Source organism: Triticum urartu, chromosome 7A, assembly GCF_056163025.1.
Source record: "Triticum urartu cultivar PI428250 chromosome 7A, HENAU_Tu73, whole genome shotgun sequence".
NCBI classification, from domain to species: domain Eukaryota; kingdom Viridiplantae; phylum Streptophyta; class Magnoliopsida; order Poales; family Poaceae; genus Triticum; species Triticum urartu.
This window is the reverse complement of record NC_141879.1, coordinates 133,498,716-133,510,290: the sequence shown is the minus strand read 5'-3', so window position 1 is coordinate 133,510,290 and position 11,575 is coordinate 133,498,716. Positions and strand designations below refer to the sequence as shown.

Here is an 11,575-nt window from a genome sequence, read left to right as displayed (position 1 = left end):
TCCTCGGCAGGGCAAAGGGATCTTTAGGGCAGGCCTTGTTGAGGCTTGTGTAGTCTATACACATGCGTCACTTGTTGTTCTTCTTTAACATGAGGACCGGGTTGGCAAGCCACTCTGGAAAGAAGACTTCCATAATGAAGCCGGCTGCCAGAAGCCGGGCTATCTCCTCCCCTACAATCCTTCTCTTTTCCTCTGATAGTCGGCGGAGGGGCTGCTTGACTGGTTTCGCGTCTTTTCGGACGTGTAGTTTGTGCTCGGGGAATTACTTCGGAACACCCGGCATGTCCTTGGGGCACCATGAAAGATGTCCCGATTCTCACGGAGGAAATCGGCGAGCTCGCCTTCCTATTTGCTGTTCAGGCTTGCCCCGATGATGGCAAACCTCTCGGGGTGCTCGGGGTCAAGGGGTATCTTCTTGGTTTCTTTGGCCGGCTGGAAAGATCCTTGGGCATCATACTCCTTGGGGTCGGGGGACTGGTTCGGCTGCTTGCTGGCCATGGCCACGACCCGGTCCAACATCTTCTTCTCTTCGGCAATCACAAGGGACTCGGCCAGCCGGCTGCTGGCGGCAGCGCACTTGGAAGACTTCTTGTAATCGCCGGCTACGGTGATGACGCCCTTGGAACTTGGTATCTTCATCTTGAGGTATGCGTAGTGGGGAACTGCCATGAACCTGGCCAAGGCGGGTCGGCCAAGCAACGCGTGGTAGGGGCTCTCTAGGTCCACCACTTCAAACCAGGAAGCTTCCCGGCGGAAATGCTCCTTGTCCCCAAAGAGTACATCAATCTTGATCTTGTCAATGGGGGCGCAGGACAAGCCGGGTACGATGCCATGAAACACTGTCCGAGTAGGCATGAGCTGCTTCGTCTTGACATTTAGCTTCTCCAGGGTGTCACGGTACAGGATGTTGATGCTGCTCCCGCCGTCTATCAGCACGCGGGAGAAGCGGGCAGCGCCTCTGTCCGTCGCGAGGGTGGCTTTCAGGACCAACGCATAAGAGCCGGGAGACAGCATCACCTCTGGATGGTCGGCCCGGCTCCAGCTGATGGGTTTTTCTGACCAATGCATGTGTCCGGCGGGGTTGGCAGCGACCACACTGACTTCCTGGTGCTCTCGGCGTTTGCCGCGCCGGTCTTCGAGCTGGCTTGTAAAGATGATGTAGGTTGCTTGCTCGTCGGGGAATTCGTCGTGCATGGCTCCGACTGCGGGCCGAGCGGCCGGAGGCGGCGGGCCGGCAGGCGGAGGCGGCGCGAGCCCCTCGCCTTTAGAGATTCGGGTGAGCCAATGGCACTTCCGGGTTGTGTGGTTGGACGGCTTCGCGCCGCTATGGAATTTGCACGGGGCGTCGAGAGTTTGCTCATAGGAGAAAGCCGGCTGACAAGCCGGCCGGCCGCCCTTGGGCATCTTGGGCGCGGGTCGCCCTTCAGGCAGCGCGTCTTCGACCGTGGCCACCTGCCGACTGGCGGGAGGCGGCGCAGGGCCCTTGCGCTTGTGGTCGTTCGGGTGTGGGCGTCGGTCGGAATCCCCTGCCGGCGTCTTGGGCGCCGGGTTGAGTACTTTCCCGGACGCGTCTACCCGGAGCTCGGTCTTCATCGAAGAGTCGGCGGTGGCGTATTTGTCTGCTATGTCCAGAAGCTCGTCGAGGGTAGTCGGCTCGTCGCAGAGGAGCATGTGCTTGAGGAGGGTACCTTCTTGGCACCCGGCAGTGAAGTATTCGATGGCTTGCACCTCGTGCACCCCTCGCAAGAATTGCGGAGCTCGGCCCAACGCGTGAGGTAGTCGCGAGTGGACTCGGCTGGGCCCTGTACGCACAGGGAGAGCTGCCTGGGCTTGGGGGGCCCGCTTGTAGGTGCTGGTGAAGTTGCGGATGAAAGCTTCTGTGAAATCTAGCCAGCTGTTGATGCTGAGAGGCTTGAGGCTGTTGAGCCAGGTCCGCGCCGTGCCTTGCAGCATGAGGGGCACGTACTTCACGGCAACGCGCCGGTTGCCGTTGGCTATGCTGACTGCCGTGGAGTAGTCGATCAACCAATCTTCCGGCTTCACGGAGCCGTTGTACTTGGGCGTGTCTCTTGGGAGCGAGAACCCTTTGGGGAAAGGCTCGTCGCGGATGCGGGGGCCGAAACAAGGCGGGCCGACATCGTCTTCTTCTTCCAGCGCGAGGGATCGCGCTAGGCGGTCGATCCGATGGCGGGCGTCGTTCTCGCCGACTCCTTCGCGGCGACCTAGTCGGCCACTGAGAGTCGGGTGCGCCACTGGCGGCGGGGTGGGATATCTCTCTCCACGGGGTCGAGGCGGAGGTGGGTTGGCCCGCCATTCCATGGCTCGGGGATGGCCGTCCGCGTCTCGCTCGATGGAGATTCGGGTCCGGCTTCGGCTGGCCGCCGGCTCTTTCTCGCGCCGCGCGCGGGCGTTGCTCGTAGTCGGTGATCTCGGCGCGGGGAAGGGCTTCCCGCGCGGGCGTCGGCTTCATGCCGCCGTGCGGCCGCGTCAATCAGTTGCTGGATGCGCCGGGTCATGTGGGGGAGTTCTTCGGCCTCCAAGTCGTCCAACTCGTCCACGACCGCCTGGGCGGCACGCAAGTGCTCGAGCGGAGTGGCATAGACCGGGCGGTCGACTCCCAGCATGTCGGCGATGACGGCGCCGCGTTGCTTGACAATGCCGGCCCGGCTTGGCCCGCCCGAGGCCGGCGAGCCGAAGGCGGCGCGGTCAGCTTCGCGCTGGTAGGCCTCAGTGAGGCGTCTCACGGAAGCCAGCCTTCGGCCCTCTGCGAGGAGGGCGAGGCGGCGCGCCTCCAGTGCTTCATCGTCGGCATTAGCCGGGAGGGGGGTGGACAAGTCGTGGGCTGCCGCGTGCGGGGCGTCGTGGGCGCTCTCGTCGGCCGGGCCGCCGTGGCCGACGACCATCACTTCGGTGGTGACAGTATCGCGGCCGTCGGTCCGAGGAAGCGGGTCGTTGTAGATCACGACGTTGGTGGGGAAGGTGTCGAAGGAGGCCGTGTCGGAGTCGACAAGCATCGGGTCGGTGGAGCCAACCGACTCCAGATCCACAGCGGGCTCGCTGGAGACATGGAGCTGGCCGAGGAGGTTGGCGAGGTGGTCGGTGCCCGCATCAGAGGCGAGCTCGTCAGAGATGAGGGTTTCGTCGAGGAGATTGGCGAGGCTGCTCGCCGCGCAGATGCTGGGGACGCCTTGCAGCGCGTCGTGGCAAGCGCCATCGGGCGTGCCGGGCTGGCTACGCTCGCTGGGGAGGAAGAGGGTTCCCGTCCAGAACAGGTCTCCGGACGACGATGCACCTGGCCCCACGGTGGGCGCCAATTGTCGGGTGGTAGGTGCGACATATGCCAACGGGTGGCTTATCATTGTGGGAGCCAGTAAGACGTCGCCGGTGCCTGGAAACGGGATGAGGCTAAGACATGCACGCCGGCGAATCTTAGCTGCAGTAGGGGTGTTATCTCCATGGAGAGCCCCGAAGCTGGGTAAGATTCGCCGGCGTGCATGTCTTCGCCTCATCCCGTTTCCAGGCACCGGCGACGTCTTACTGGCTCCCACAATGATAAGCCACCCGTTGGCATATGTCGCACCTACCACTCGACAATGAACCTTTTCCTCATTTGTGGGGCCAGCGTGCCGAAGGCGGCGCGGTCAGCTTCGCACTGGTAGGCCTCAGTGAGGCGTCTCACGGAAGCCAGCCTCCGGCCCTCTGCGAGGAGGGCGAGGCGGCGTGCCTCCAGTGCTTCGTCGTCGGCATCAGCCGGGAGGGGGGTGGACAAGTCGTGGGCCGCCGCGTGCGGGGCGTCGTGGGCGCTCTCGTCGGCCGGGCCGCCGTGGCCGACAACCATCACTTCGGTGGTGACAGTATCGCGGCCGTCGGTCCGAGGAAGCGGGTCGTTGTAGATCGCGACGTTGGTGGGGAAGGTGTCGAAGGAGGCCGTGTCGGAGTCGACAGGCATCGGGTCGGTGGAGCCAACCGACTCCAGATCCACAGCGGGCTCGCTGGAGACATGGAGCTGGCCGAGGAGGTTGGCGAGGTGGTCGGTGCCTGCATCGGAGGCGAGCTCGTCGGAGATGAGGGTTTCGTCGAGGAGATTGGCGAGGCTGCTCGCCGCGCTGATGCTGGTGACGCCTTGCAGCGCGTCGTGGCAAGCGCCATCGGGCGTGCCGGGCTGGCTACGCTCACTGGGGAGGAAGAGGGTTCCCGTCCAGAACAGGTCTCCGGACGACGGTGCACCTGGCCCCAAGGTGGGCGCCAATTGTCGGGTGGTAGGTGCGACATATTCCAACGGGTGGCTTATCATTGTGGGAGCCAGTAAGACGTCGCCGGTGCCTGGAAACGGGATGAGGCGAAGACATGCACGCCGGCGAATCTTACCCAGCTTCGGGGCTCTCCAGTAGGGGTGTTATCTCCACGGAGAGCCCCGAAGCTGGGTAAGATTCGCCGGCATGCATGTCTTCGCCTCATCCCGTTTCCAGACACCGGCGACGTCTTACTGGCTCCCACAATGATAAGCCACCCGTTGGCATATGTTGCACCTACCACTCGACAATGAACCCTTTCCTCATTTGTTTTTGTTCGTGATATACTTTGCTTGTTTTGGCTCCTTTTAATTGATGCATTATTCTATCTATTTTTGTGTACTCAGGTGCCTCTGCGAGCTGCATTGGAAGAATTCATGTATTTAGTTGTGGCATGTTTGGCAGCTACAGCAGCTTGATAATTAATTATTTCTCATCCAAGGTGATTTACTTCTCCCCTTTATGTATAATGGATGGATGTATGTGGTGGTTGGTTGTCATTACTGAAGCAAGAGTTGGCTGGAGTGATTTATCTTGCTAATGAGAATTTGTACATTTCCATTTATTTTTCGGTTATCCATTTGTTTTGTATAATATATGGATGTTGTAGGATAAAGATGAACTAAAAATTGACAGCATGTACAAAGCTGGACAAAGCTTATGAATGTACCATGGGAACATATAGTTCCCTTAAATTAATATTGTGCTTGCTTATTGGAACCATCTTTTGTTTCTTGCAATAGGGGGATTTATTCACAAGGCTTATCTTGTGGTGTGTCGGCAGCGCGACTGTACGCCACTGTTACTAGGTTGTTTCATTTCTACAGCAACACAGGCAAAATGCTTATGTATTGCACATATTCTTATTTCTTTTGATTTTGCCTTGGTTGTTATTTTGCCAATCCTAGCCCGTCGCCAAGCTCATGATGCTGGTGTGCTCCGCCCAAGTGTCTGATCTAGGGGCCAATTGGAAGGTAAGATGTCTGCTCTTCCATTATGTGATTAATTCGTTTTCCTGTATATTCGAAAATATGGACTTGAATTCTCTTATGTTATGATTCAGGCCAGTATTGACATAGTAAGGTTGACCGTATCTATTATTTTAAAACAAAATATATGCTAAAAAGATTCATAAGAAACTCTCTCGTGAGAGATCTACCATTAGGAATATTCATATGTTTACTTCTAATTCATTAGCATGTCCTTTTTTTAGTTCATTGCTGCCTCCTTTTCTTTATGTTTGGCTTCTGATGCTTGTGGTGAATTGCATTTCACATGGCTAGATAAACTAAGATTAAAAAGGAAAACATGGTATTCTTTGACACAAGAGCATGATACCTTGGGTTCATTTGTTTAGACCTAGAACAAAAAACTACTTATGTTGCAATAGTTTCAGTGGAAGGTAGTTAGGTATTTATTTCACTATGCTGGAGAATATGCCTATTTGTAGGATATTGCAGTGAGGTACTGCCACAGCTAAGTATCAAATATGCATTATGTTCGGATAAGCCTTCCCAAAATGTAGATCACTTTACAGGGATCGTTGCTTCTTTATTTGTGGTGTACCATCTCTTCCTTATAAAGAATACATTGCATGCCTTGCAGGACAGGTTTCCTTCTTCACTGTTACCAGACTTCAAATGTACTATCTAGCAGACTAGCACGTGTGCGTATGATGACTCCTTTTATCTTTGATGAAGGTATTGGGATTTCTTTAGGGCAAATGGTAACAATGGTGTTTGAAATGGTAAGTAAAATGGTGCTTTTTTTCATTGTCATGTTTAACCGAAGTTCTGTTCTGTTGTCATATTCAAAACTATGGTTTCTTGTTTGAAGTATCTTGAAGTGAGCAAAATTTGTATACTTGTTTTATAAGAGATCTCTTTGTGTAGAACTTGTGATATATGGCTGATTTCAATTTCATCTTTTTAGGTGCTTCTCAATTATAGGTGGAAAGCCTGGCATGGAGGCACATAGGCTTGCTGATTATGTTTCTGGATTGGCCCTTGAGAAGGAGACCAAAGCAAACTTCAGAAGGTATCAGGTGTGCATCCTCTATTCCTTGTGTTTGTCTTCCTAGCTGACCTTTGAGCATCTCTCAAAAAAAAAAACCCTGACCTTGAGCATTGTACATTTTGGTAAATATAGTTAGTTACTTAGTTTACTAGCAGTTGCGATAGTCAGAGCACCTACATGCTTAGCTGCCATTTAGTGATCAGTAAGAACTAATTTGTGAAAATTAGGCCTGAAGAAATTGTGCTTCCCTGTTTTGTGCACATCAATACTTATGGTTACGTATTGTGACCAAATGAAGTAAACTTATACAAGATGCTTCTTCATTGTTTTGCTTGTGGAGTATAGTCTTATTTAAAAGCTTGTGGTTGGTCACCATTGTTGTGCAGTAATTTCTTGCCGAAGCACTGGTCCAAATTTATTATTGGTTTTGCTGGCGCTGCATGTAAGCCGGATCTACTTATTGTTCTATTTGCTTTGCTTCGTGAGCTCTTACCCATATACCTCTTTCATGATTTTGCCTCCATATGTTCGACCTGGTCTTTTTTCGAAGTTTGTCATGGTTTTCGTGGTAGTGTGAAGCTTGAGTAAAAGCACGTGACTTGTCTTCTGGATTGGTAGCTAACATTGAGATACTTATGTTTGTCGATGCCTTCCCTTTTTGCAGTAACATCCATGCTTCCAGCGTATGTTGAACATCAGAATTTTCTTGGCTGTTTGTTGTAGTTTCTTTTCAGGATTTGGAAAATTGTGCAGCTATATTTATTGTAGAACAACAGACTTGTCTTCTGGATTGGTAGCTAAAATAGAGATAATTACACTTGTCGATGCCTTCCTTTTTTGAATAACATCCATACTTCCAGTGTATGTAGAACATCAGATTTTTCTTGGTTGCTTGTTGTAGTTTGTTTTCAGGGTTTGGAAAATTCTGCAGCTATATTTATTTGAAGATGTTGCCTTAAGTGAGCATGCGCAATATCCGCTGCTTTATGTTGTGTGCCGACAAGTTCCTCTATTTTAGATGGTTCTGTCTTTTCACTTTTGAAAATATGTGTCTGTTTTGTTTAGCTGACTATAATTCCTCTTTTTTGATTGCTCATAGCATGTTCTTTTTTGATTGTTTGTTTAGGTATCTAAGAATGCTGATGATTACACTCGGAGCAAGCCTTGTCGCGGCGCTGCAAGTGTTGCCCCCCTCCTCCTCAAGGGCAAGGTGAAGGAAGGTGCCTGTGTGGTTCTTCTGCAGCTCGCAGCGAGTATTGCTGTGTCCCTGCACAAGAATGCCAAGAAGTCCTTCTCGAAGACGTAAGCATGTTTCTGCCATGATTTCCTTCAGTTGGATTTCGTGGATTTAGGTGTTGAAAAATTATGGGTTGTGGATGCAGGATTAAGGACATGTACATGCACTACAACGAGAGATCTGGGCTGCTTCTTTGTGGCTTCCAAACTTGAAATGTTTATCTGGAAGTTAGTTTAGTTTTTTTTTTTGTGGATTCACGGCTTCTTACATGTACCATCCTCTTAGACCTTTAGGTTTCCAAAGAAACTAAATGAAGATATGGTGGTATGGTCTCAATAGTACAACTTAGCATTCCATGTTTTATATTTTCTCTGAAATTTGCTCTTGAACAATCGTGTATGTATGTTAGATCCGGTAAGAAAAAGCGGCTTCCAAGCAGAGGATGCGGGAGTGTTGGTCACATTTGCTTTTTGACTTAGGTGTCTAAATATTCTCACAATACTTGGCTCCCTCTCGGCCTTTGCGCCATTGGCGCAACGAGTCATCTAGTTGAACTTAAGCATAATGCACAAACCTCAAAACACAAGCACTTCTCCTTTGTTCTATAATCTTCCGTATCATAATTGTCCAAATTTATTTTTGCATTAATTGCCATTATTTGTTTTTACTTTATGCTTTGCAACGTACAATTCCATGAATATTAAAATAGATTAATTTTTTTATAAAAACTAATTGATTTTGAACGAGATAAACTATAAGAATTAAACGAACATCTACATCATGAATATATGACTCAAAACTTACATGCTATAATGTGGTATTTATTCATAATTTGGTTGCCAAATCTCATGCATACAATGCACATGTACCTTACTAGTTTTTATATTTTCGAAACGTGTATCGGAGAGGTGTTTTACGAAATACGTCTATGACAACACTAGGTATGGGTTTAAAAAAACTGTCACAACCAAGATCCGTCACACAAGCGAATACTAGTGATGTACTTTTGGTTTCCCGTCATAAACATATTAGTGACTGGCTTTTGACGGGTTTTTGATTCTCCATCATCATTGCTTTAGGGACGAGTCTGAAACACATCAGTAATATCCAAGCATTAGTTACATTAATTTAGTAACGGGTCTAGTCGCCATCTTTAATGTGGAAAAATAATGGTCACTAAAGATTCCTTCCCGGGAAGGTGCCTTTGGATTGATTTCCCAAACAGAAATAAGGAATATCTTCGGACAATTATTCTGTGGACACATACATATATAGAATCAACACACTAGGCACACGCACGCGCACGCGCGCGCACAAACACATCAATCAATATAAGGTCGTCATTCAGTTCCATGTGCTTATTAGCATGACAAACCATGTGATGGCTCGCACGGCCACAGTAGCGCTCGTACACAAAACGCCAGAGCGCCGTTTGGTAGCCTCCGGGCTTACATTACATATAAGTACGTACATATAGTTTTATTCCCTAACACAAGATACATATATGTAATGTTTAGGACGTACATGACGGATGAGTATAAGGCATCCATCTGGTCTCATGATCGAGGCTCATCGAGTAGTGTACATACCGTACAGTGATGAGCTTGGAGTCCGTCCATATTAAACCCCGCTTGTTGGTTGGCTGGCACATTTGTCTAACACTGTAACGGGCGGGCCGCTGGCAGCGTCATTGCACTTACCGTCGGGATGAACAGTGTATTTGATATTGGTGTGCTCTTGGTGCTCGAACTCGCCTCGCATATGCATATGGGGGGCACAACCACGGCAGCCATAACCGTAACCGTCGCCGCAACAAGTACAGCCGTCGTCGTATCCTCCGTGCCCATGCCTGTACCCATGCCCTCCTCCTCCGTGGTAGGCGGTAGCAGCTCCGGCGGCTAGCCACCCCGCGCTCATGTGCGGCTTCTGCTGCGGCGGCCCTCCATAGGGGTTGCTGACCCCATGACCGCCGCCGCCTCCTCCTCCTGAATCGACCCATCAGTCAGCATAACAACTGAGTGAGTGGTATCAGTAGTGTGTGTCGAACTGCTACATGCATCATAAGTATCGATCATACCTGCAGTCGGAGGATAACCACAGCCGCCGCCGCCGCCACCGCCGTGGTAGCTATAGCCACCAGCACCAGCTCCACCATACCCACCACGACCGCCCATGTGGTGCTGGTACCCTCCATAGGCGGTAGCACCCCCGGCGGCTACCCACCCGACGCTCATCCGCGGCTTCTCCTGCGGCGGCCCTCCGTAAGCGTTGCTGACCCCATCATCACAGCCGCCGCCTCCTCCTCCTGAATCGAGCCATCAATCAGCACAACAACTAACTGAGTGATATGAGTAGTGTGTGTTGAGCTGCTACATGCATCATAGTATCGATGGTACCTACAGACGGAAATGAACTGGGAGGATAGCCGCCACCGCCACCGCCGTAGCAGCTATAGCCACCAGCACCAACTCCCCGACCAAACTGAGGAGAAGGATACCCACCACGACCGCCGCCATGATAATACGGCGGCTGTGGTGGGTGGTATCTGCCGCCGCCGTATGCACCAGCAGGTTCATCCCAAATACCATCGGGCTCGGGGTAGTCGTAGCTGTAGCCGTACCCACCAGAACCACGTCCACCATACCCATAGCAATAGCGATACGCCGGCGGCGGCTTTGGAGGGCCGCTGTATGGCGGTGCTGCTGGGTATGCATACTCGTATTGTTCCGCATACTGATGTTTCACCGTTGGCAGCTGCTGCTGCCGCTTGCGGCAAGAATCGGCCAGCGGTGCAGCAGCACCGGAAACATTGTTCGTGCCACCAGCGCCACCATTAGCACCATTAACATTGTTCGTGCCACCAGCGGCACCAGCTGCAGGCACCATCTCGATCTGTGGCCAAATTAGATGGAGGCAACATAATTTTTTTATATATATATATTAAAAAATTATAGTGTGTGTGTGTATACCGCGTACCTACGTGACTACTGTTCTTGATCCGCGCACAACTACATGCAGTAGAATGAAGCAACATGATCACTAATCAACGTGCAATATATGATTGACGCCCCTTATACGTAGGTAGAACAAGACATATTTACATACACATGTGTATGCAAATATACAAACTGATTTCCCATGCACAATATTACAATAAGTAATATCCTTATCTTCAATTTACTTAAACAGCTACTCCCTCCTTCCCAAAATCTTAGGCGTATTAGGATTTACATGCAATCCCATAATGTAGGACGCACAGTTAAAGCCTAGCCAAGGATCGTTACTTTTTTGGAAATAAAAAGATGCGGCCAATCCTCTTGTGGGGTTAGCACCCAAATCATGCATGCCTTCCTTTTTTATCTCCAATCGTGGATGGCTCCCTCGTGCGATTTGCTCACGTAACTGACTCTGCGCTAATTTTCGTGCTAACAACTAATATTCTTTTTACTTGGCAAAAAAAATATTCACACATTTTTTTACTTTAAAAACTGTCACCATGCATGCATGCATGAAGTATATCTAACAAGACGGAAACAGAAAAATAAATAAAGCCATGGAACGAGCGAATGAAGATCGAAACAGGCCCGTAGTACCTTGTTGTACCGATGGAGAGAGGAGAGCTTCTTTCTTTCTCCCGGGGAAGAAGCTGTTGTGCCATGGATGATGGACTGCCCAGCTATTTATAGGCCAAGAGGCCAGCAACGGTCCGTGCAACCTGACTGACTTGTTGGGCCCAGCCTTAATGTCGTGACTCCCTGGGCCAGATAACCTTTTCTCTCTTAACAAAACATATATACACACATATACTCAATCTTGTAAATACTAAAGCGTGCACAACTACTTCCTCTATTTCTAAATATAAGTTTTCACCGGTGATAGCTGTAAGAAGGTGCAGCTTGTGCTGGGTTGGTGGTTTGAGCCTGATAGTTCTGGTTTCCTCCATCCACTTCGTAGTCGTGCAGGGGTGTCAGCTCTGGAGTTTGATGGGGTGTCCAGGGACACGTTGCCTCGGTCTGATTTTTTCAACGGC

General features: G+C 50.6%; 2 protein-coding genes across 12 annotated transcripts; one reads left to right on the top strand and one right to left on the bottom strand.

The window, feature by feature from the left end:
- The first annotated feature begins 3,571 nt into the window (after positions 1–3,571).
- LOC147958533 (uncharacterized) lies at positions 3,572–7,983 on the top strand. 11 transcript variants are annotated; one of them, XM_087536441.1, is made up of 7 exons: positions 3,572–4,238; positions 4,640–4,734; positions 5,036–5,101; positions 5,201–5,266; positions 5,993–6,039; positions 6,225–6,329; positions 7,435–7,495. In XM_087536441.1, exons 1-3 carry the CDS (start codon positions 3,572–3,574, stop codon positions 5,099–5,101), a joined length of 828 nt encoding a protein of 275 aa, XP_087392567.1. In that variant the 3' UTR covers positions 5,201–5,266; positions 5,993–6,039; positions 6,225–6,329; positions 7,435–7,495. The 11 variants fall into 11 exon arrangements, with proteins under 11 accessions (XP_087392567.1, XP_087392566.1, XP_087392565.1 ...); XM_087536440.1 differs by having other exon boundaries at positions 5,903–6,039; XM_087536439.1 differs by having other exon boundaries at positions 5,898–6,039.
- An 884-nt stretch (positions 7,984–8,867) lies between these two features.
- LOC125532441 (uncharacterized) lies at positions 8,868–11,195 on the bottom strand. Its single transcript, XM_087537016.1, has 4 exons — positions 11,139–11,195; positions 9,942–10,437; positions 9,623–9,850; positions 8,868–9,530 (listed from the first exon to the last, which is right to left on the bottom strand). The coding sequence occupies exons 2-4, from the start codon at positions 10,429–10,431 to the stop codon at positions 9,166–9,168; spliced, it is 1,083 nt and encodes a 360-aa protein (XP_087393142.1). The 5' UTR covers positions 10,432–10,437; positions 11,139–11,195; the 3' UTR covers positions 8,868–9,165.
- Between the last annotated feature and the right edge of the window lie 380 nt (positions 11,196–11,575).

Coding starts and splice junctions, on each gene's coding strand:
- LOC147958533 (XM_087536430.1), top strand. CDS start 3,572: ATGTCGCACCTACCACTCGACAATGAACCTTTTCCTCATTTGTGGGGC. Junction 4,735..5,200: donor TTAATTATTTCTCATCCAAG/GTGATTTACTTC, acceptor TGCCAATCCTAG/CCCGTCGCCAAGCTCATGAT. Junction 6,337..7,434: donor CAAACTTCAGAAGGTATCAG/GTGTGCATCCTC, acceptor TTGTTTGTTTAG/GTATCTAAGAATGCTGATGA.
- LOC125532441 (XM_087537016.1), bottom strand. CDS start 10,431: ATGGTGCCTGCAGCTGGTGCCGCTGGTGGCACGAACAATGTTAATGGT. Junction 9,851..9,941: donor CAGTTCATTTCCGTCTGTAG/GTACCATCGATA, acceptor GGCTCGATTCAG/GAGGAGGAGGCGGCGGCTGT. Junction 9,531..9,622: donor TGGTTATCCTCCGACTGCAG/GTATGATCGATA, acceptor GGGTCGATTCAG/GAGGAGGAGGCGGCGGCGGT.